Raw genomic sequence first — 22,359 nt, 5'->3', positions numbered from 1 at the left:
TTTTCTATGAAAATATAAAGTTGATTTACTGCTAAATTTAGGCATGTTGCTTTTTTTCCCCTGTTTCAATCTGCCTCACCCATTTTCAGGATCATCAAAGATTTGTTGCTCTGCAAACACAGGGCAGGCTGTTTCTTGTCTCCTCGGCTTCTGAATAACACCAAATAAGCATCCTGCTGCCTCTGTTGTAAAACATTACACAGTTTCTATACACAGACAACTGGAGTGTGACTGGGGAAAGTTTAATTTGACTCCTCTTTGGACCCAAGTGTGAATTGTGTCTGGATTTCTTTTTACGTTGCACTGATTGCTCCCCGTGTCTTCGGGTGTTGGTTTGACATTCCCTGAGCACTCCCTTCAGCTGTCACCACTTAACAAGTCCCTGAGGGGAGCGAGAACAACAAAACATGGGAAAAATGTAAAAAATGCATGACTCCTCCTTCTTCTTCATGTCCTCGTCCCTGCTGTCCGGCCCCACCCTTTCAGCTGAGGTTACTACAAGACCAGATACTGGCCCCAAATTGGAAGAATCAGGCAGGCTGTGTGGCTCTTGAAGCTCGGCAAACCATTTTGTAAATGTGTTATTTGCTTAAAACCAGCCTGTGGTGGGGGGGGAAAAGCAGAGCATGTGGTTGTTGTGTAGCAGAATATTTAGTTCGCATTTGTTTTTCTGCAGGTGGCTGCAGACAGTATGTTTGCCTTCTGCCTGGAGAGATCCAGGAAAGGTAGAGGTCAGTGAGGCTGTCTGTGCTGTTTTAACCCAAAACACAAGCATAGAGTGGCTGTTTATTCCCACGTCTGCCCATTCTGAAGCCATCCATGCAGACATCCATGTGGATAGTCATTCTAAGCTGCATTAGTTGAAATAACAAAATTATGTCTGCTTGGAGCAGAAGAATAAAAGCTCAGAACAAAGATCTACTGATCTGATAACTATAACTGTATGCTGGTGGGAACAAACCCAGTGGACTCCTCAGAAATCAGACGTTTAGGTTCCAAAAGTATATAACTATAGAGAAGGTCAGTTGAAACATGGTGAAATTACATCAGAATATGATCAGAAAATATATTTAGTTAAGTCATCCAGTTCTCAAAAAGCAAATCTCTGATGCTATACAGATTCATTACGCACAGATTAAATTAGGTAATAAAGCCCTACAGCTAATGACAACCCATGATTCAGTTTCTCCATATCTTTATTACATTTGAGTATCATTCAGATCGCTGACTTGACTATTGTAAAGCAGTGATTGATATCATCTGCATTATCAGCCAGTTTCTGATCAATGCTTCGGAAGCTGGCTGTTCAGTGTGCTGTATGGGAGCATGTTATTGGAAAGTTGATTGGAAGAAAAAAGTGAGGTAGAGATAAAGGTGCACAATCAACATGGATAACTGGAGGCTTAGGAGGATTGTAAATATTTAAGGATTTTGGGGGAGAGTCACTAGTGTGGGCTGTGACTCACAAATTACTGATGCAGTAATTTCTGCAAAAAGAGCATCTGGACTAGGTGGTGAGTAAATATCATATACAACACATGGGGATACTTTATAGTTGGCTGACAGTTCTGTATTGAATATTTGTTTTTATTGGACCTATGCAAAATTAAAATTAGTTTTCTTTTTATTAGCTGTAAACAAAAGCCATAAAAAATGAACCGGAGTAAATCAAAATCAATAATATCGACTCGCTAAAAGAACTAAACATTCTGATGTTGTAATTTGAGAATTGTCTGCGATGTAAACTGCATTTAAATAATCATGTGTTCTCTTTTGTCCTCTCTTCTCTCTCTCACGCAGTCATACTTTGTCACTGACTATGATCCTACGATCGAAGACTCTTACACCAAGCAGTGCGTGATTGATGAAAGGCCGGCCAGGCTGGACAGTAAGTGCAGCACAAACACAGCTAGAGTAAATGCAAAGACGCACATTCGACCATTTGCTTGTTTCTGTTTTGTTTTACCTCTTCTAATGAGGCGCTGGTTCTGAGCAGTTTGTTTCTGCTGCAAGTTATTCTGCTAATGTGTGTGCACGTGTTGCTGCTGTGCAGTCCTCGACACGGCTGGACAGGAAGAGTTCGGAGCCATGAGAGAACAATACATGAGGACAGGGGAGGGCTTCCTGCTCGTCTTCTCAGTCACTGACAGAGGAAGGTAGGTGACAGTTTTCACTTTGAGCAAGCACACGCACACTCTTATTGGTGTTTTTTTTTTCTTCTTCTTTTTGTAAAGCTCTGTGAGCTTTTCACAGCTGCACACTCTTTCCACTACAAGAACCATAAATTTGACATTGACACCAACTTTTGCTGCTCGTGCTTCCGGACCTCGCTGTTGTTCTTGTTGTCATTTGCTTTTGTTCTCAAGACTTCCTGCCCTCGTCCTGCTCTCGTTTAATTCTCCTACACACTTACCTTAGATTTCTATTAAAAGCCTGCCTACTGCTTAAACAATAGCATGTGTGCACATGTATGGAAACAAATTCAGGTACAGGGAAAGACTCGGGAGTCAGTTTGCACATTCATGAAGTTGTGAAAAAAACCTTAGAATCAATTATTTTAAAAATGTAAAAATTTTACTTGAATATATTTACTTGAAGGGAGAGTCGCATCAGAATTTCTTATTTTATTTTTACCAAATCAAATCAAGTCAAATTTTATCTTTATTAAATATACCCCAGAAAAACAGGAAGTCGGAGAATCCTTATTAAGTTGTAGAAATGCTTAATTTACATGTATTAAGATGTTTTTAGGGGTACCAATAAATGTACCATGTGTGATTTTGTTAAAAATAAATATTTCTTAATGTTGGGATTTTCTGTCCCTGTAAATAATTATATTCAAATTAAATCTTGTAGTTCTCCAGATAGGTCTATTGGATCTGACTCCACTTCAATAAAAGTATAAACATACATTTTGGGTTTTTACATGTCTATTGTACCAGGGGTCCTAATAAATTTGGCCGGCACTGTATGTACTCAAAACATGTATGGATGTATATACTGACAACACTGTCAGGCACAAACAGTCCCCTTAAAAGCCTCATGCGGTTGTTGCTAAACTTTGTTTCAGGCGCCTTCATTTTAAGCTGCTTTGAAATCAGGTCGCCGAAGATACAAAACGCATCATGTTGAAACTGTCATTCTCACCCCTTGCCTGGTTTGGCAACAGCAGGTGGGTTTGAAACGAAAGCACAACTTATTCCACCTGCTGCTTTGTTGCACATGTGACAGCTGTGACACCGATGTGTATGTTTACGCTGCCACCGCACGAGCTCGGGCAGCATTAATGAGGCGAAAGGAGGAAGCAGGCTGCCGTCGGCTGCAAAACGTACATGGCCAAACTGTTTTCAGGTGAATCCTTCATGCACGACATGCTCTGTTTGAGGGCTTTAATTACTGTCGAGACTAGATCAGGTAAAAAAAAAAAAAAAAAAGTTTCTACTTGTTCAGGATTTGGGTTTAAATATTTTTTATATTTCTTTCTTTTATTTTCTCGCTCCCCATCCCTTGTGTCATGTCTCTGCACAGCAGCACAGTAAAGCTGCATTCCCTTGTTCCCACCCTAAACCCCCTGCCAATGTTTATGTTGTAAACAGTCTTTCCTTCCTCCATTTATATTAGTCAAGTCTTACCAGATTTACTATGTGCTCAACACGACTGGAATGCCGTCTCAGCTTTGTGGTTACATTCTGCCTCTTTGCTCTTCTTTTTTTTTTCCCTCCCAGACTGACATTTTTATTTGCTGTAAAGTTGAAAGCCCGCCATCACATGCCATCTGTATTATAGTGGGGCAACAGTCGGGTCAGGCAGAGGGAGGCAGAGCCTTGGATAAAAATAGTTTACGCTGCTGTAATAGTCAGGCAGACTTCTTTTCCCCTCTAGACTGGCATGTTTAACCCTGCACAGACAACCTCACACTCATGTTCGACGGTTTTGTTCGAGCGTGTACATGTGCGTGCGTGTGGGTCGGGATGCTTCTTCTTTTCTTTTCTTTTTTTACTGTTGCATTGTTAGGAGATGATTGTATGCCTTTACACACATATGTAACAGACCATGTCATCTGATTTACAGCTTTGAAGAAATCTACAAATTCCAAAGACAGATTCTGCGAGTCAAAGACAGAGATGAATTCCCCATGATCCTCGTAGGCAACAAGGCAGATCTGGAGCTGCAGAGACAAGTAAGTCCAACAGGTTGGAGAGATCTGAATCCACCTACGGACGAAACTCGCACGTGCTTTTATCATCCGAGGAGATGTGGCTTGAGGGATTCGGATTTGCAGGCTTTCAAGCACAAGTGTTGCAGCTGCAAGCTTGTTTTAGAGATGCAACAGGATGTTGAGAGATTTTGTTGACACGCTGGTGTCAGGAAGGGAGGACTGATGAAGAAGGGAGTGTGATGAAATGATGAATCTTCTCCCTGTTGGTATTCAGCCAATCATCATTTCTTCTGGTGAATCCACACCACCCCCTATTGGTTAAAAAGAGCATCGCTGCCAGACTTTCATCCATTTCTAAATACTGGAACTGCACCAATCACTGCTGCCATCTAATAACCTGCATCCCATTTATATATATATAATACACATCTGTAATAAAAACCTCACATAAATATCTGTTTTTCGGACATTAAAATATAAAGGTGGCTCTAAAGAATGCTCACGTACAAGTTAGTCAGGTTAATAGTTTAACAATTGGCAAAACTAACTAAAATCTGCTTTTTATTAACATTTGTAGATGTTTTGTTGAACTATTTATTTGTCTGAGGAGCCTGTAATATTTATTTTGAGGATTTTTGGGCTGTTTTCTTGAAGATTCAATTTTCTGTTCTACCTCTCACCACAGGTAACCCAGGAAGAGGGCCAGCAGCTGGCCAGACAGTTAAAAGTCACATATATGGAGGCTTCAGCTAAAATTCGTATGAACGTAGACCAGGCTTTTCATGAGCTGGTTAGGGTAATCAGGTAAGTTGACCCTTCTTCTTCCAGTACTATTGATGCAGAGGTCTGTGAAGGTTTAGTTCACTGTCCTCTAGTGGTCAGTCAAATTTACAGGGCTCTCCAAGCTTATTTATACCCTTTGTAAAGGCCTACATAAAGGATGTAAATTCATCTTCGACTGTAAAATCTAAGAAAAATCCAACCTTATTATTTTTCATTTATACTTCATCTCAGGCACCTTATGACCTCCATGGTGGAGAGTCTTTGATGCTTTTTGAAGAACCAGGAAATATTCAATAAAAACCAGCAGATCTGTTTTTTATCAGCTCTTTCAGCTGAATAATTGTGTAAAACAAGTGACCAAAACTTGGTCACAACATCAACCAAATCCTGATATTTATCCAACTAGACGGCCTCTGGGTGCCCACACCTGATGCATATTTTAAATGCTCAGTCTTCTAGGCATTGGTGGGTACATTGTGAGAGATAAAAGTGGTGCAAATTATGATGATGATGATAAATTACAACGAATATTATCATTCATTACAGTTTTCAGCAACAGTGTTGCAATCAAGTCATTTCCTGGTATTGTGCAGCTCTAGTTAATTGCATAACTTTCTGCCTTTTTATGTTATTACCCTGATTACAGCCGACAGAAAACTGGCTGATTTAAGCTGGCTGTAATTAGTAGCTGTATTTTTAGCAAATTTTCCAACACCACTGATTACATGTCAGCAGCAAAGGTGTTACAGCCAGGCTCCTCGTGACAAACGCATTCTTCTTGTGGATTTTTTATTTTTTTGACGCTACTTGCCCAGTGGAAAGTATTGAGCTCTTTTACAATAGGGCTGTATCTTGCTCCTATGAGAGCACACAGGGTCCTCTGGGGTCTTCATGACTTTAACAGAGGGTGTGTAGGAGGCTCTCTGTGGATCACTGCGTACCGAATCATCTGACATGTTTTGTCCAGTGATTAGATTCCTTTTACGTGTGCATGAAATATGTCTTTCTGGTGACATCTGGAACACAGTCTTCTAACATGAGACAAGATCTGATAGTAGAACAACTTACAGTGGCTGTAATGCCCAACATAGCTTTAATATGAGAGGCAGCTAAACTTAAATTTGGGTCAGATGACTGATTACAGTTTCATTACTGGATTGTAAGCATTGTTTTTCAGCTGGTCTGACCTCCTTAGAGGTCACTCTGAAGCTGGGAGTGCAAAGGCAAATCAAATGTTAGGAATATTGAAGTAAACAAAAACACAGCCCAATTTTAAAATCAATTAGACCAACTTTGATGATGATGATGATTCAGTTGGGCTTCTTGGTTCAGGATCTGGGTTTCTCTGAATCGGTCTTCTCTCTTGTCGTCTTCCGTCTTGCATACAATGATGTCATTGGGTATGAGCCACAGAGAAGTGTTTGCAGTGTTTCAGGAGCTGCTTGAAAATATATTCTAGTAATTTTAGTATGATGAGATTTCAGTAACAATGAAGCTGTCTGGGAGTAGTGTTTAACTCGAGGTCCTAGAAGGGAAACGAGTACATTCAGCTCAAAACTCACTGAGGTTTAACTCAAACATCATTATGTGACTGGTATTGATGTATATACCGGTTAATGCAGGGGTCTCAAACTCCAGTCCTTGAGGGCCGCAGTCCTGCAACTTTTAGATGTGCCTCTGCTGCACCACACCTGAATAGAATAATTAGGTCATTAGCAAGGCTGGGAGAACTGATCTACACAAGCAGGAGGCAATTAAGCCATTTCATTCCAGTATTTTGTACCTGTGGCACATCTAAAAACTGTAGGACAGTGGCCCTCGAGGACTGGAGTTTGAGACCCCTGGGTTAATGTAAGATTTTGATGAAGGCCTCTTGCACAGTCTTGGTCAGAGTGTGATTATAGTTGCATCAAGTTCAGATTTCTTCAACATTTGTGACGCTACAAGTGTAAGAAAGTTTCACGTTCTGTAACCTCTGCGTAAAAGCAATAGCCTTCTTGCATGACACAATCAAAAAGCATTAACTCAGATTGACACAGTTATAACTTATTTGCTTGAGTTAAGTTAAATACTAATGTTAAGTTTAGTCACCATGTTATTTTTTGTTATTTATGCTTAGTTGGTTATACATTTTTAAGATGATCTCAAACATTCTTCAGTGAGTGAAGCATCAATGCCATTTCATCTTCTAAATGAAACAATCCAAAAGTTCTCAGTCCAGTTTTCACCTTTTTTTTCTAACAGGAAATTCCAAGAACAAGAATGTCCACCGTCGCCGGAGCCTACGAGAAATGAGAAAGACAAAACCGGCTGTCATTGTGTGATCGTCTGAGTCTGCCTTATCACTGTTAACTCATGCAGCTAATCAACCTCCCCCCGCCCCCCACTCTGCCTGACATTACATCCTAAGTGGATGAGTGACCGCTGCCTTCTCCATGTGCATGACTTCAGACAGCCTTTTCTGGGTTAACTTGGACCAGGAACTGCTGTTTCCAGGACATCGCTATGGGATAACTGACAATGCCAAATTTTTAACACCACTCTACCTTCAGCTGCAATCTAATCCACACGAGAGAGTACCAACACTAAACATTGCCTTCTTAAATCAGCCTGACAAATTAAATGTTTTGTACTCTGAAGGACTCCTCTTGCCTTGTAGTGACATTTGTACTTGCTACCGAGTTTGAATGAAATCTATATCCAGAATGTTAATGACAATTCTTTAGTTTCCAGGGTCTGACCAGAGCAGAGATTCTCTTACGAAGCTTTGTGTATGTTGTGCCATATCCACCTTTACTCCCCATGTGCTAATCTGCTACTGTACATATGTGACATTTGTTGTGGTTTTCAAAGTGTATTTCTAATCTATTAAATCACCACAGTGCAGTGTGTGAGGTTGAGTTTGGTTTTACATATAAGAAACTGAATATGTATGTATATAAATGTAATTCCTAGACATCCTTTAATGATATATTGAGACATATTTCTGGCATTCTGCAGTGGATAACTTTCCCCTTTTTATGCTTTCAGTTCAATTGCCAAATATGGCTTGTCTGCTGTATTAGAATTTTTTGTTCCCCCTCCCCCCCCCCCCAAGTCTTATAGATTGAATGATTGTAATCATATTCTTGACATACACAACGCGTCATGTTCGCCTCAGTTTTCCTCCCAAAAGGTGTAACCTCATTCAGTAAACTTGAAAATCTTCGAAGGTGATTATGAACATCTGGCTTCATCTCTGTTAAAACCAGACATTTCCACACCTGCATAAAAAGATACATAACAATTTTGTCTCAGTGTCTGACATTATAGAAATTAAGTCTATTTTATATTTAGGATTACCAAAGTTATTTCTGTTTGCTAAATATCATAATTATGGAACTTCAAAAAATTCTTCAGTCTTTAAATTGAGAAGTTTGCACAGCTACTCAGTGTTTAGATGGAATTGCCTTTTAAACTTGATGATTTGGGTGAGAATCTTTGACATTTTTACATTTTACAAGACATTTTTACATTTTTCAACTTTGCACACAACCTTTCTACTAAGAACTTTCCGGTGGGTACTCTGGTTATCGAGTTTGTTTGGCCTTTTCTCAGAAATGTAATGATGATCTTTATAGAGAAAAACCTAAATTTTTGTCTAATCGGACTACACAGTCTAAGGGCTTTGTCACCCTGTTCTTGCATATTCAAATTTTTTTATTTTTTTTTTTGATAATGGCTTCTTCCTTGAGGGCAGCCTTTCAACTCATTTTTGGTACAATTTTCTTTCAACCAGCATCTTTTGTCAGATCATTTTTCTGCTTCTTTTCTGTTTGATACACATTTTCTTCATCAAAGCTAATTTATCGAAGGGAAACGGAAAATGTCTCCTTCCTGAGCAAGATAGTGGTTGGAACAATCCCTTGGTGTTTATACTTGCATAGGATTTTTTTTAACCATATAATGAGACCTTCAGGCATCTGAATATTGTATCCAAGGATGAACCAAATTTTGTGGAGCTCTGCAATTTCATCCTAATGTTGTGGATAATTTCTTTAAAAATGTATAAGGTGTCACAAGGAGAGAACTTGCCTCTATTTAATCAAAATGTTGTGCATTGATGTGTTAGAAGCTTACAAAGCTATGACGTCAAGCTGGACCTTCTCATTCAAAAGGTAATATGTGCATATCAAAGCTTCTGAATTTAAAGAAAGTAATACATTATTTAATTATTCTGCCATTTAGGAGGCAGAATGATTAATTAAAATGACAAGATTTTGACTATAATACCAGACACTGAGAGGAAAAAATGGTAAGTCTTTTTGTACACTGTATGTCTGGTTTCAACTATCAGCAGCAAACTGTGTAGCCTCAAACTGGGATGGTTTCAGACAAAAGTGAAACTGTGTGATCTGTACTTAACTTTTCGCTGGTAAATCAATGTAAAAATCAGCATGTTGTAAACCAAGAAAGGCTTTCAGAGCTCTGCTCAGCTCATCATTCCAATCATTCTCATCAGTTCTGATTGCGCTCACATTGCTGTTGCACCTCTAACACCATGGCGATGTATTTGCTTGTGCTCTCGAGTCAGTTTGTTGCTTTGATTTTTGTCCCAGTTTGGTTTGCTGGTTGTAAAACCAGGACAAGCCGAGGCTTCGAGGTGCATTTCGTAGGACCGGCCGTCTGCAGCAGGATCTGTAATCACTGAAGACACGCAACAGCGATCCGCCTTCTCCTTTCCGCTGCTGTTCGGGCGCTCAGACGAAGTGCTGCTGTTTGTTTCACATACCTTCATCTTGTAATATAACAAGAAAATCAGATGATGGGATTAATGAACTTGATTAAATATTTCTACTCTACTTTTATACATTATTTTCTTATCAAACCGGTTGATGAGTATTTTTATATGTTTATAAGTAAATACATGTTCACAGCTCAGGCTGTGTCTATATGTAAAGAAGAATATCTAACTCCCTTGGTTATTTTTAATGTGAAAATGATTGCTGGCCCAAATCTGAACAATTGGATGTTTCACCTAAATGTAACCAAGGTTGGGTTTTTTTTGCATTTTGGGTCACAAAATAAGTATATATTTATCTTGAGGTGTTCACCACCAGTTCTGATTGTGAAATGTCAGGTTAAATTTGGAGGTCATAGAAATGATTGTTTAGATCATGCAACCTTCTGGCATTAAGATTTAAATGCCCACATCTCATCTTGTCGCTACTCTTAAGTGTGCATTTGCATCATTCTGTTTGATTTCACTTTCACATTGGTGTCTTTTGCCCTGTGTCTAGCTTCTGTTGCAAAAATAAAATCTGTTATTGAGCCAGAAAAGATAGAAAATTGTTTCTAGAGCCGATTGTGATTCCGCAAACCATATATGAGCTCTTATTGTTCAGAAAACATTAAGCTTGAATCTGGAAGCAATCTCATTTTATATGTATGTTTTTGCAATTGCTCTATTTGCAACACATCTACTTTATCTTTGCTTTTTTTTTTTTTTTTTTACCCCAAAAGAGTCCGTTTTATTTCATATCTTGTGAGGTACAATAACACGTTTCTGAGGTTTTGCACAAATACCAGTTTATTTAAAAAGAAATGTATTTAATACAGTAGTGCAATACATTAGTTTACTGCACACAAAGATTGCAAGCCACAAAACGTAGTTGCTGATGTAGCTTCCTCTTCATAGAATGGATTATCCAAACATAATCATGGAAAGTTGAGTGAAAGAAAAAAGTATAGTAGGGAAAGGCCCAAGAAATACAGCCTTGAGAAGATTTTGAAGCAAAGTCTATTGAACAGTTTGATGGAGGTTTATGCGGTGTGGACTGTTGCTGCATTCACTCCTTAAAAAGCCTTCTCACATAGATATATCCAGAACATGGGCTACTTATACACATTAAGCCACTCTTTAGCCAGACATAATGTCAGTAGCAACTTTCCTAGGCTTAAGATAAAAAAAGACCTCTTTGCAGATGAATGTGTGTTTTGTATTTCATTTGTGAATCAAGTGTCCGAGTCTGGAGAAAGATCGCAGAGACCAAACATAAGTTCACTAAGTTAATTTTCCACAGTGAAGTAGAATTTTAGGAACTGTGTCTTCTGCTGGTTTAGGTTCAATGTATTTATATAACTCTAATCTAAAATTCTGATTTTCCAAGAAATGCAATAGAAGACTTTAAGTACCAACTACAGTCATCAAAATAAACAGAAATAGAAACTTCAAATATATTACTCTGTACCCAATAAATCCATGTAACATATTAGTTACACTGTTAAGTTTAATTACTGAATACATTTTCTTTGTTATTTTTTATTGAGACACACCTTGTCTACAACCTTTTCAAAATTTCTGCCTTTTCAGGTTGTTCCATCAAAAAAACTAGAATATATGGCGATATTGAAAGCATCATTAAGGATTCTCCAAAGTAATAATCCACATAGCCAAACACACTTCTAAAGCTATGGTAACCCGTTTAAAGTAAAACAAATAACCTACGAAAGGACATTTAATGTCTCCATTTGGAGGGTTTATAGAGAAGCAGACGGCTGTCAGACCACACGCAGAGATGAAAACAACTATTAGGCAATATTGTGCCTAATAGTTGGCATAATATGCCAACTACAGTATATTATAATAATATTATTATATAATATATTATATAATATGCTAACATCCAACTGGTCTACTGGATGTTTATTGGCATAGTTTATGTTCAAAAGTTTAGATTAAAGGAATGCACTCCTTTTTTAATTTATTAATATAGCCTATTTTATGATTTTATGCTTTGATTATTTTAGAGTGTAAATGATTGTTTTAATGAGAACAAACCTAAACTTTTCCAATGTTCATATATAAATTGAATTTGTTGAGGAAAGTATTTATTCTATTTACAAAGATAGGTTTATTGTACATAAAATTCATTTATTTCAAGTTATTAAAATCCTCAAACTTTTGCTTGTTAGTCACATAACTTTTGTTAATTTGATACAGAGGGCTCCAGCATCACTCAAAGAGGCTTCTCTGACAGATTTCCTTTTGTTGTAAATAAAAAAAAATCTTTCTCACTTGGAAATAAAGGAGTACGACCTGTTCTTACAAATGTAAATATTTTCACCACATTTTTGCTGGCTTAATATTACAATTAGCTGCTTTTGAAGTATTCACTTCTATTGCATCTAATATTTTAATTGTTAAGTAGTTTACCAATTGCAAATTTAGCTTTGTATTTCCCAATTAGGCATAATTGGTGCAGTAGGTAGCACTGTTGCCTCACAGCAAAAAGGTCCTGGGTTTGATTCAGGCCTGGGGTCTTTCTGCATGGAGTTATATCGATTAAATATCAATAATAAAACAATTAACTATTTTTATTTCACTTAATGTGATTTCATTTTAACCCTGCAGTTAATTTTTTGGAAAAATAAATATCTGAAACAGCCTTTTAACTTGCCTTTAAAGTGACCCCCACTTGGTATAGGACGACCCACTGTGGGGTCCCGACCCCAACATTAGGAACCACCTGTTTATTCAGCTCCATCAGTATGTCTGTTTCAGGTTTCCGACACGTTCAGCTGCGCTCCCCTCTCTGTGGTGGTATAGTCCACAGAAGAAGGTCTAGCTGCGCTCAGCCTCCCTGCCATTCACTTACAGGCGCTTCCAGATCTTCACCGACCCTCCACGGCTTGAAGGCTTTGATTTTATTTACCGTCTCATCGTCCGCTCCGACCGCTCCACGTCCCCGCGGGCTGTAATGGAGGGAGTCAGCAGCAACAGGAGCATGTCTTACAGCAGATGGAGTTATGACAGGTAAGCGGCATCTTTTATTATTGGTTTGGGCTGTCTACGCTTTTAAAGCCGTTGTCAGGTCTGTTGCGTTTCGCTTTCATGGTCCAGGAAGGCCGACTCTTCTTCTTCTTCTTTCTTTTTTTTTTTTTTAAAGATGAAGCTACATTTCTTAGTGGGAATTCCTCCCCCTAGTATTTACTAGTGGGCTGGGAAATGGGAGGTTTCAGCATCACACCGTATCGTTGGTAAATGAAAGGCTCAGGGTCTGCATGTGTGTTATTTGAGAACTGACAAATCTCCATTTCCAACCTACAAAATCTATCTATCTATCTATCTATCTATCTATCTATCTATCTATCTATCTATCTATCTATCTATCTATCTATCTATCTATCTATCTATCTATCTATCTATCTATCTATCTATCTATCTATCTATCTATCTATCTATCTATCTATCTATCTATCTATTAGAAAGTTTTCAGAACATCTACAGACGTTAATAATATTTGATTTGTCAATAATATAAAATTTAACAGCTTATGATAAATTAAATGGGAATTTAAAAGCAATGTTCATTTTGTATGCATAGTGTCAGCCAAACCTTGGCAGTCAGCCAGTTGATTGTGTCTGTGACTTCAGCTTCTCAACTAGGGAAAGCTACACATTCAAGTGAAGGTTGATTGCTCTGAGTTCACTCAGCGGCTAATGGCACATTTCTTTAAACATTTTTTAAAGAAGGGAACACTCCTCGCCTTTCATTGACTTAGGCAGGAGTCCGGATTGATGGATGCTGTAAAATGTAGCTGCAGTTCCATTGATTATTAGAGCAGAAGATTTTACCTTGGCAATGTTAAATATACGTTGGCTTAGTCAGTCTAATTGATATTCTGACTATATTCTTGGGCATCACAAAGGGTTTTGCCTGAGCCACTGTCTTTCAGATATTTGTTGATAAATTTCCACATTATTGATGTTTAATGTTTTGTTTTACTCACATCCAGGAAACTGATTTTACAATATCACCTTTTTTATTCAGTAAACAAAAACTATCAAGATAAAATCCAAATGTCCGCCCCTCTGCCTGAGATAACTTGAGTGGGCTGTTTCTTCTGACAATTTATCAGTCTGTGACACTGGTCACAAGTTTGCCCTACTCTTTCTTCAATGTTACCCCACAGCAACTCAATGAGGTCAGGATTTGGGGATTGACTCAATATCAGGACTTTTCATGTCTTAATTCTTGGCTTGTCTTTTGTGGATTTTCTGGTAAAAAAAATCATTGCAATGTTGCACGGTCCAGATCTGCTTTTGCTGTACTTTATTTTATTTAAAAAAAAATATATATATATTTTTAAATTAAAAATAAAGTACAACTTTATTTTTTATAAAGTTGTACCTGCCCAGAACCTGCTCAGCGGAAAATCATCATGCACAAGATCCGGCCTCACATTGCCACTTTGCACAAGTACACATACGGGAAGCACATTCTGGCTAAACTCGAAAAGTACTAGAAAAGTATTTTATTAAAATAGAGTACAGCTTTATTTTAGAAAGCAGGCAGATTGTCTAATTTTCTCAACCGCTCTCTGACAAAATAAAAATAATTGTAAAATTCATAGTATTTGGAGTTATGACAGGTAAGCGGCATCTTTTATTATTGGTTTGGGCTTATAAACCAATAATGAATTGGGCCCAACTGGCCAGGATCCGCTGTAGCAAAGCATCCCCAAACCATGACACTTCCAGATCAAAGCTTCAGAGTTGGTATGAGGTTCTTCTTATGGAATGTTTTTTTAATCATTTATTTTCAATTATTTTTATTATTTTTAAAATTAAGTTAAGATTCATCTTTTCAAAGGACTATATTCCAAAAGTCTTCATCTTTGAGAGAAAATGTTTCCATGGAAAAGTAAACTTTGTTTTGCAGTGTTTTTTTTGTTGTTTTTTTTTGATTGAGAAGTACTTTTATATTAACAGCAGCAGAAGTCAGCTGTAGGTCTGATGATTTTAGGCTTTTTACAGACTTATTTTCTGTGCCTGCTTTCTGTGTGAACTTGCTTGGACTGCCTTACATGAGCATGCTCACAGTTGATTTAAATGTCCTCCACTTAAAGACTTTCTTAGGTTGATTTCAAATTCATCTTTAAGCCCTGCTGTGAATTTTACTGTGCCTTGCTGCTGGATTTTGTAGTCTTTGTGTTTCATGTTGAAGCCTTTTCTTCTGCCAGCAGCATGTACAAATACACTGTGTCCTGGCACCTACTCAGCAAACACTGTATCCCAGAGATGAAGGTCAAGGTGGCCTGACAAAATGCAGTTCAGAGCCTTCAGATCTTTACATTTTAATTCTTTTAAACAAAAATAGAGATTATCTTGAAATTATTCTCTAGGCTTTGTTTTCAACTTTAAACACATGTTAATTACGTTAGGAAAGACAAGAATTGGAGGTTAGGCCTTTTATACCTTTATTTTGGTATTTAAGAAACAGATGGATGAACATGGTGTAGCCCTAAATCTGCAGTGTGTAATTTGTATAAAAAATAGTTTTTTACATATTTGTTGAAACTGTCACTGTCATGATAGTACTGTATGAGATGGATTAGCTATAAAAAAAATCAAGCTCCTCTGCCTTCCTCCACTATAAACAACCAAAAAGAGTCAGGAGGAGGGCCTTAGTTCTCATCACCCCCCAACACCCAGGCTAGTTAGCATGGCCTACGATGATGGCAGAACGGTAAATTGTTTCTCCCCCATTAGCGCACTGAGCAACGCTAGGACGCTCCCTCTGGCTCTGATTGGTTGTTTTTGACTGGGCGTGGTCCATTTCTTCAGACAACAATAGTAGCACACGGAGAAGATGGAGAAGCTTGATCTTTTCACTGGTTATCTGTTCCATCCATCCATCCATCCATCCATCCATTCATTCATTCATTCATTCATTCATTCATTCATTCATTCATTCATTCATTCATTCAGAATCAAAAACAGACAATTTTTTTCCATTGTCCTAATGTTTTTGTGTAAATAGCCATTGGACATTGTGTGGGAGGGCCATTAGTCAGTGTTTGCTTTTTTTCCAATTTATTTATTTATTTTCTCACTGTTAGACCCGTGTTTTCTTTGTAACATTTTCTTTATTTGTGCGTCTTCCAGATAAATGTTTTGTTGTTCTGCAGGTGCTTGAATTTGATTTTGATCCGATGCAGAACTTTGAATTAGTTTAAAGATCAATAAAATGCTTATCAAACATGAACCCACTGTCCATCTGGGCCACTGTGGAGGCTGTTTCTGAATATGAGTCACAGAAAATGATGGTGTAATAAAACTTTGTAGAGCTGTTTGAAACAAAGTGGTTCACCAAGAAGTACACTCAAACTGAAAAAAAGAAAAAAATCCCAAAAAAGCGCAATGTTTAATTCTTCACTTGTTCACTCCATTGTGGACTCTAAGGCAGTGGTTTCCGAACCTGGTCCTTAAGTAGTTCTGTTCTGCTCCTTGCTTTAAAGCACTTTACTTAAACGAATGAGTGATTAACAGGCTTCTGTAGCATTTGGTGGCTGCAGAGGAGGTCATGCAGTCATTTGAATCAGGTGTGCTGGAACAGAGTCATATCTAAACCATAGCTTTATGACCATCTATGATCTTCTGCTTATTTTATGCTGGGATATTTGCTGGGATATTTTGTGGGATGTTGTATTTCAGCATAAACAGGAACAGCATAAACCAGGCATACACACTCTGCATCTCTTTAATAGACTTGGCTGGACTCTTACTTTCCCTGATGCCCATGCCTGCCAAAGGAACTATTTCATGGTGGCACATAGGTTATAGTTGCCAAAAGTAGTCCAACATGTTCAGCAACACTAAAGAATATGTTGTTGAATGATTATCTGCCTAGGTAAAAATATATCAACATGAAACAATAAAATATGTTTTTTCTTACCTTTGGAGTAATACAAAAATTTTAATTGGCACTTCAAGAAGTTCCCGTGGAAACTAGTTGTGCTAGAGTGCTACTGTCAACTTGTACATAAACTAAAATTGGACCATCATTTTTATTTGATCGCTTCTCTGTTAAATGTTTACTTTCAAGGCTGGTAGGACAATATAGACTTTATCTGCTGTATTTTTAAACTGTTGATTTAAGGCACCATATGATTAGTGTAAGTGGAGAACATGTAGCACTGGATCCCACCACTTCCTTCACCCTCAAGCATATGCTAACTGAACCCACTTTTTTTTTATAACCACCTAAAGCAAACATTTTACTGTGTGGAAATCTTCAGAGAGTAATTTAGACTAAAAATGTGAGTAAAATATTAATTGGTCATATTTATTCCATACAACTTTAATAAAAAAAAACTGATAAATCCCCTGTCATTCATAGCCTGGTAAAAACCAGCCCCTTATTCTACACTTTGCTTTTGTACAGGGGGTATGGGCTCTCAATTATTGAGAAACGATTGCTTTCAGGAGACATGGACTGTGTTGAGATTTGAAATTCTACCCAGTTGTTAACGTTTGTCCTTGTCGTAATGCGCCAGTTTGGCGCTATGAATCTTATCTGGACGTTGCCTGCACTGTAAGCAACCATCCTCCACTAACGAGAGAAATACTGAGCCGAATGAGGCGGCTATTAATTTTAATTTGATATTTGGAAGCGTGGTCAACACAGACTGAATGACTTCATTGACTTTGTTCACTTCATCCGTTGCCATTGCTAAAACTACAGGCAATTATAAAACAGCACAGAAAATTAATGTAATTATTTACAACTTCACCTTGTGTTCACTGATTGGCCTGGTTGGAATTCTACCAGAGGGATCCAAGTCAGCGGGATAAAGCCCAGATTGAACTGTGAAGCAAGATTAGAATTGAGCGAAATTGCATAGAAAGGCAATGGCTGGGCTATGTCATTCCCATATGAAGAGAAATATTTGGTCAAAGCTTTGTATTTTACCTTAGACTCTTTCTAATATATTTTATCCTCAGACTTGTTTGTTTACTGCATTTGATGAAAACTGCTTTGCTTTAGTGCAGTGCGTATGCTAGCGGGTTTGTACTGTGGTTGCTACAGCCTGGCCCAGAAAAGTAGTTAAAGTAACAGCTATGTCCAGACGGGGTGAGTGTGAGAGTGTTCACTCTGCCTGCAGTGGAATCTGTTCCATGAGTCTGTTAGATATTGGAAAATTTGACTCCATGAGATGGTGGACAAACATACTCTTGCATAGTTTTTGTTACTGGATATATACTGTAGATTTGACTCACAAGCAACAGAACGTTCAGTCAACATACAACAGAAATAAATGTTTTCATCCTGTTTCTGAGCATGTAGAGATATTTTGTTCCCCTTCTTACATGAGTCTAGTGAATATGTCTGTTGGTATTAACAGTATAGTTGCTATGGTATGTTAATGTAATGTTTCACTGGTGCTAACAGCTTATCTTTACTAAAAGAGGTTAAAATTAATTGCCTTTCTTTCCTGATAAAGGAATCTTTGCAGCATCGTTCTTCAATCCTTTAATTCTGCAGATCAACAAGTCCCCCGTGAAACTGCATTTATTGTTCAGTCCATTGCTTAGTCACCCTCCACTTCTAATAATCAGACAGTGCCAAAAGATTTTATTTTTCTCCCTATTGCAGTACACTGAAATATTTTAGATGCGAATACCAACCAGCCCATTAGAAAGCTCTGAAGCATCCCTAAGTAACACTGTATTTTTTCTGGTTCTTAAGAGTCAGAGATGATGATTCCTGCACTGTAAGAGTGTGCTGTTGAAGGATGTGGAGGTGTTTGATTTGTGGGCTTTCGGGATTTATTCCTACCTTCTACTGCATAAAACAGATACCAGTGTTTTTTTTCTAATTTCAATGCATTGCTTTAATTTCCAGCTGTTTATGCAAGAATGCAGGTTTCTGAACATTTACTGAAAATAGTCCTGTGCTAGTGAGATTCAGCAGGTTTGTCTTTTTACCTCAAATGTAAAAAATGTGCTTTTAAACTAGGTGTAATGGAAAACCTCAAATACGTGTATATATACGTAAATTTCCTTCTAAAACTAATCATTGTCAAGTTAACTTTTTTAAACAATTGTTCTATATTTAAACTTGAAAAGGCAGTGTCAACAAAAAAAAAAGGATTGCCTCCGTTCATAAATCACAATCACTGTTAAGTGGTATTACTGCATTTTCAGCCCTGCCACTTTGATGCTGTTAGTTTCCAACAGAAAAGGTTGTTGGTTCTCTTTCACATCAAAGTGGATTAGTTCCGAGTTGCCCTTTGAGCAGCAGGTGTGCTTTTAGAGCAGGAATCTGGGGAGACATGGTAATCCAGCTGTGTTCGGAAACATGGCTGATCTGAGAAAGAAACAACACAAACACAGAAAACAATAGAAATAATAAAAAATTGTAATATTGGTTTAAGTTTGAAGTACAAATTCTTCTATCAGCAGGACATCTAGTGATAAATTGTAAATTTGATGGATATACAGTGGAATGATGTTTAACCAGTAGTTGTGTTATATTTGTTTTCCAGACAAGTGTTTTCAGTTATTCTCAGTATTTTTTTTATTTATTTAATTATATGTCTTTCTCATTGTCTAAATTATAGGTTTACAATTATTGGTTTGTCCCTTTTTCCTTAACGTGGAATCAGAAATACACAATAAAGGCAGGTTTTCTTGCTAAGCTGCTCCCATCAGCAGGATTAGGCGAGTGTTCAGGCATATCCAAATCCATATATCACATTTTTTCCTGTGGAGGATGTAGCCTACATCTGGCTACAGGCTGAACGACCGCTGGAGATAGACAGCATATCAAGTGACCCTCCACATTTACCCTCCGACATTTTGCAAACTGCAGGATGTACCGTAATCTAAAAGCAAATTAATTTAAACAGATCTTTATTCACTACTGTTGATTGTTCCACAGTGGTAGGGACTGTGATTGACAGAGGCAGGCAGTTTAAGTAACTGCAGCATTTATCCCATTATAGGTGAACACAAAATTCTTATGCAATATTCTTTCACAGTCATTTTTAAAACACTTAGTGTATACCGATAGTATCCATCCATCCATAATTTATATCCACTTATCCTTGCAGGTAACAGGGGGGGCTGGTGTCTTTATCTAGTTGTTATTCTGGACAGGTCAACAAAACAGAGAAGTACATGCAATATGAAATGTTTACACCCGCCAACATAGTTTTATCCTCTCTTAGGGGAGACCTATAATTAATTTTCAGGGTCAACCATTATATTCCTCTTTAATAAAATCTTTACTCTGTTTAGGAATGTTTGCTGATTAAATCTTAAATTAAGTAAATTAAATATACATCTGCTGTTTTCTTCAGTTAATTATCCACAGGATAGGCAGACTGAGCAGTTCTCTGCATGTCTTATTTCCATCTCCCAGCATTAAACAGACATATTATTAAGTGTTTCCTAGACAAATAGTGGTGTTTTTATAGCATAATCAAGAAACTGTTGCCTTCAGTTATTATAAAAATGCTGCATATATCCAAAATGACTTAAAAGAAATTTGACTTTGCAATTTGATGACTTGAAATTGGCCTCTGTCTCTTTAAGAAGCTCCAACTCTTTCAATTAAATTGCTCCTCCTTTTACAAATAGTTCTTAGTAGTGTCGGACTATGAAGTCATTTGAATGATGAGCTTAGCAGACTCGCATGGAATTATGGAGCAGGAGGTTCAAAGTGGTTCTTTGGGTAAACATTGAACTATTTATTTACTTGTTTATTTATTTCCTTTATTTAACCAGGTAAAACACCATTGAGATCCAGATCTCATTTTCAAGAGGGACCTGGGCAGAACTCTGCAACACAACAACAACCTGGTACACAAAAGTAAAACAAATTAAAACATATGCACAAGTTTAAAACAAATTACAAAATAGCTTAAAAGCAATGGCACTGATTAATAGGATCAAGTTGCATGTTTTTAGTAATAATTTAGGCACCCCCTAATGACTGCCACAAGAGATTCAAGGATTCCTCAAACATTCTTGAAAGAATCAAAGCAACATTCCAGCAATGTCATTATGAGGAAATGACATGATGATTAACATCTCAAAGTTGATTTTACATAAGTTTTAGAGCAGGAGCCTTAGGTTAATGTCCGAAGTCAGCATGGTTAACAAACTGAGAGGGGAAGCTTAGGCTTATATAGAACCTCACACAGCTGAACTGTGCCTCTGTTGCTTGCACACACACAGACTTATCAAAGAATGTCTCAATGAACTCTCCAAAGTTCAACCCCTAAAAATCCATTATATCCATTAAAAATGTCTTCTTTAATCACTGGGTCAGAATAAAAACGATTGTGCTGTGGATTTCTGTGGAAATGTGCATGTTTGTTTTTGTTTTAGTTTTTTAAAAATTTTTTAGAAAAGGCTTAGATATAAAAAATACATTATTTCCACTCCCTTTCGCTGTTCTTTTATGAAGCTCCTTCCCTGTATAAACCTTTGTACTTCTGGTGGACATGTGTGTGATCTGCCTCTAGAGCTGTTGCTATGGTGAGGCAATGTGGCATAAATTGTGAAGTGATACTACATTTTTGCAAAAGCATGTAGAAAAACAATAGCCCTGCAAACTTTGCTTTTCCCCCTCTACCAGTCATGATGGTGTGAATCTGATAAAACATTAAGACCATGATGGACTGATATCTGTGACGTGTTTGTGAGGTGATCCTTCAAGCATTTATTTCTTACATGATCTTACAGTGTGATACTTGTTACTTTGAAGGTTTTTTGATATTTAACAAGTATCAGTTCTTTATGATTTCTCAAAAAACAGTGTGTCACATCTGCCATCCATTGCACCATTTCTTTTGGCTGGATTTATGTAAAATTTTGAAGTATTTGGGATGAACTTTTTCCCTACTGTGTAGAGCTAAAAAAATGCATACAAATTGTCTTCTATTTGAACTAGAAAATAATATTTTGATCTCCTGTATAAGTCTAGGATTCACTCAGAGGAAGGTTTTAAGCTTTATCATAATGGGATGCCCACATGCATGATTGTTTGTACATCAATGGACACCTCCAGAACACATGTTACTCTGATGGCACACACACACACACACACACCCACACACATTTAAAAAGCAAATAATGAATATGATGAAAGCCTGTTAATGGGATTTTCAGTGTCACAGTTGAACAAAGCAGTGGAACTTTAACTTCTTGTGTTATTAGAACCACAGTACTCCTATTATACTGTCCTATTATGCTGTTCTCTCTAAAATTAAAGAGATCTTTGGAAATGAGAGCAATATTAAAAAACAAAATCTGACTCATGACAGCACTTTGCAGATGCTAATCTCCTACATCTTTTTTTCCCTCAGTTCCAGGCAAATGTTTGCTGTGAAACGCTCCCATTTCAAACTGCTGCTGTGAGTTATTTGGCAGGGAATATAAATGCTATGCTGTCTTACAGCACAGCCATGTGTCCATGATCAGTTACTACAATTGTTTCTATTAGAGCTCAATAGCACCTCCATCAGGTTAAGAAAATTATTATTTTCTTGCTCCTCATTGCTGCATGATAGTGATGCGCCCTGCAGGCAAAGCAAGATGTTAATTAATCATACTTGTGACAACTGACAGTGCAGTAATGCATG

General features: G+C 37.5%; 2 protein-coding genes across 2 annotated transcripts in view; both read left to right on the top strand.

Annotated features, from left to right (window-relative positions):
* rras2 (RAS related 2) overlaps positions 1-10,261 on the top strand; it is a 36,767-nt gene extending 26,506 nt beyond the window's left edge. Inside the window, exons 2-6 of the mRNA XM_032561043.1 lie at positions 1,801-1,888; positions 2,054-2,156; positions 4,072-4,180; positions 4,845-4,963; positions 7,187-10,261. Coding sequence (XP_032416934.1) covers positions 1,801-1,888; positions 2,054-2,156; positions 4,072-4,180; positions 4,845-4,963; positions 7,187-7,274 — 507 coding nt within the window. The 3' untranslated portion in view covers positions 7,275-10,261. The remainder of the gene's footprint in view (positions 1-1,800; positions 1,889-2,053; positions 2,157-4,071; positions 4,181-4,844; positions 4,964-7,186) is intronic.
* Positions 10,262-12,550: 2,289 nt separating this feature from the next.
* tub (TUB bipartite transcription factor) overlaps positions 12,551-22,359 on the top strand; it is a 48,332-nt gene continuing 38,523 nt past the window's right edge. Inside the window, exon 1 of the mRNA XM_032561229.1 lies at positions 12,551-12,737. Coding sequence (XP_032417120.1) covers positions 12,682-12,737 — 56 coding nt within the window. The 5' untranslated portion in view covers positions 12,551-12,681. The remainder of the gene's footprint in view (positions 12,738-22,359) is intronic.

Source organism: Xiphophorus hellerii, chromosome 4 (genome assembly GCF_003331165.1).
Source record: "Xiphophorus hellerii strain 12219 chromosome 4, Xiphophorus_hellerii-4.1, whole genome shotgun sequence".
NCBI classification, from domain to species: Eukaryota; Metazoa; Chordata; class Actinopteri; order Cyprinodontiformes; family Poeciliidae; genus Xiphophorus; species Xiphophorus hellerii.
Note: the sequence above shows the minus strand (reverse complement) of the source record. Positions and strands in the feature narration are given on the sequence as shown.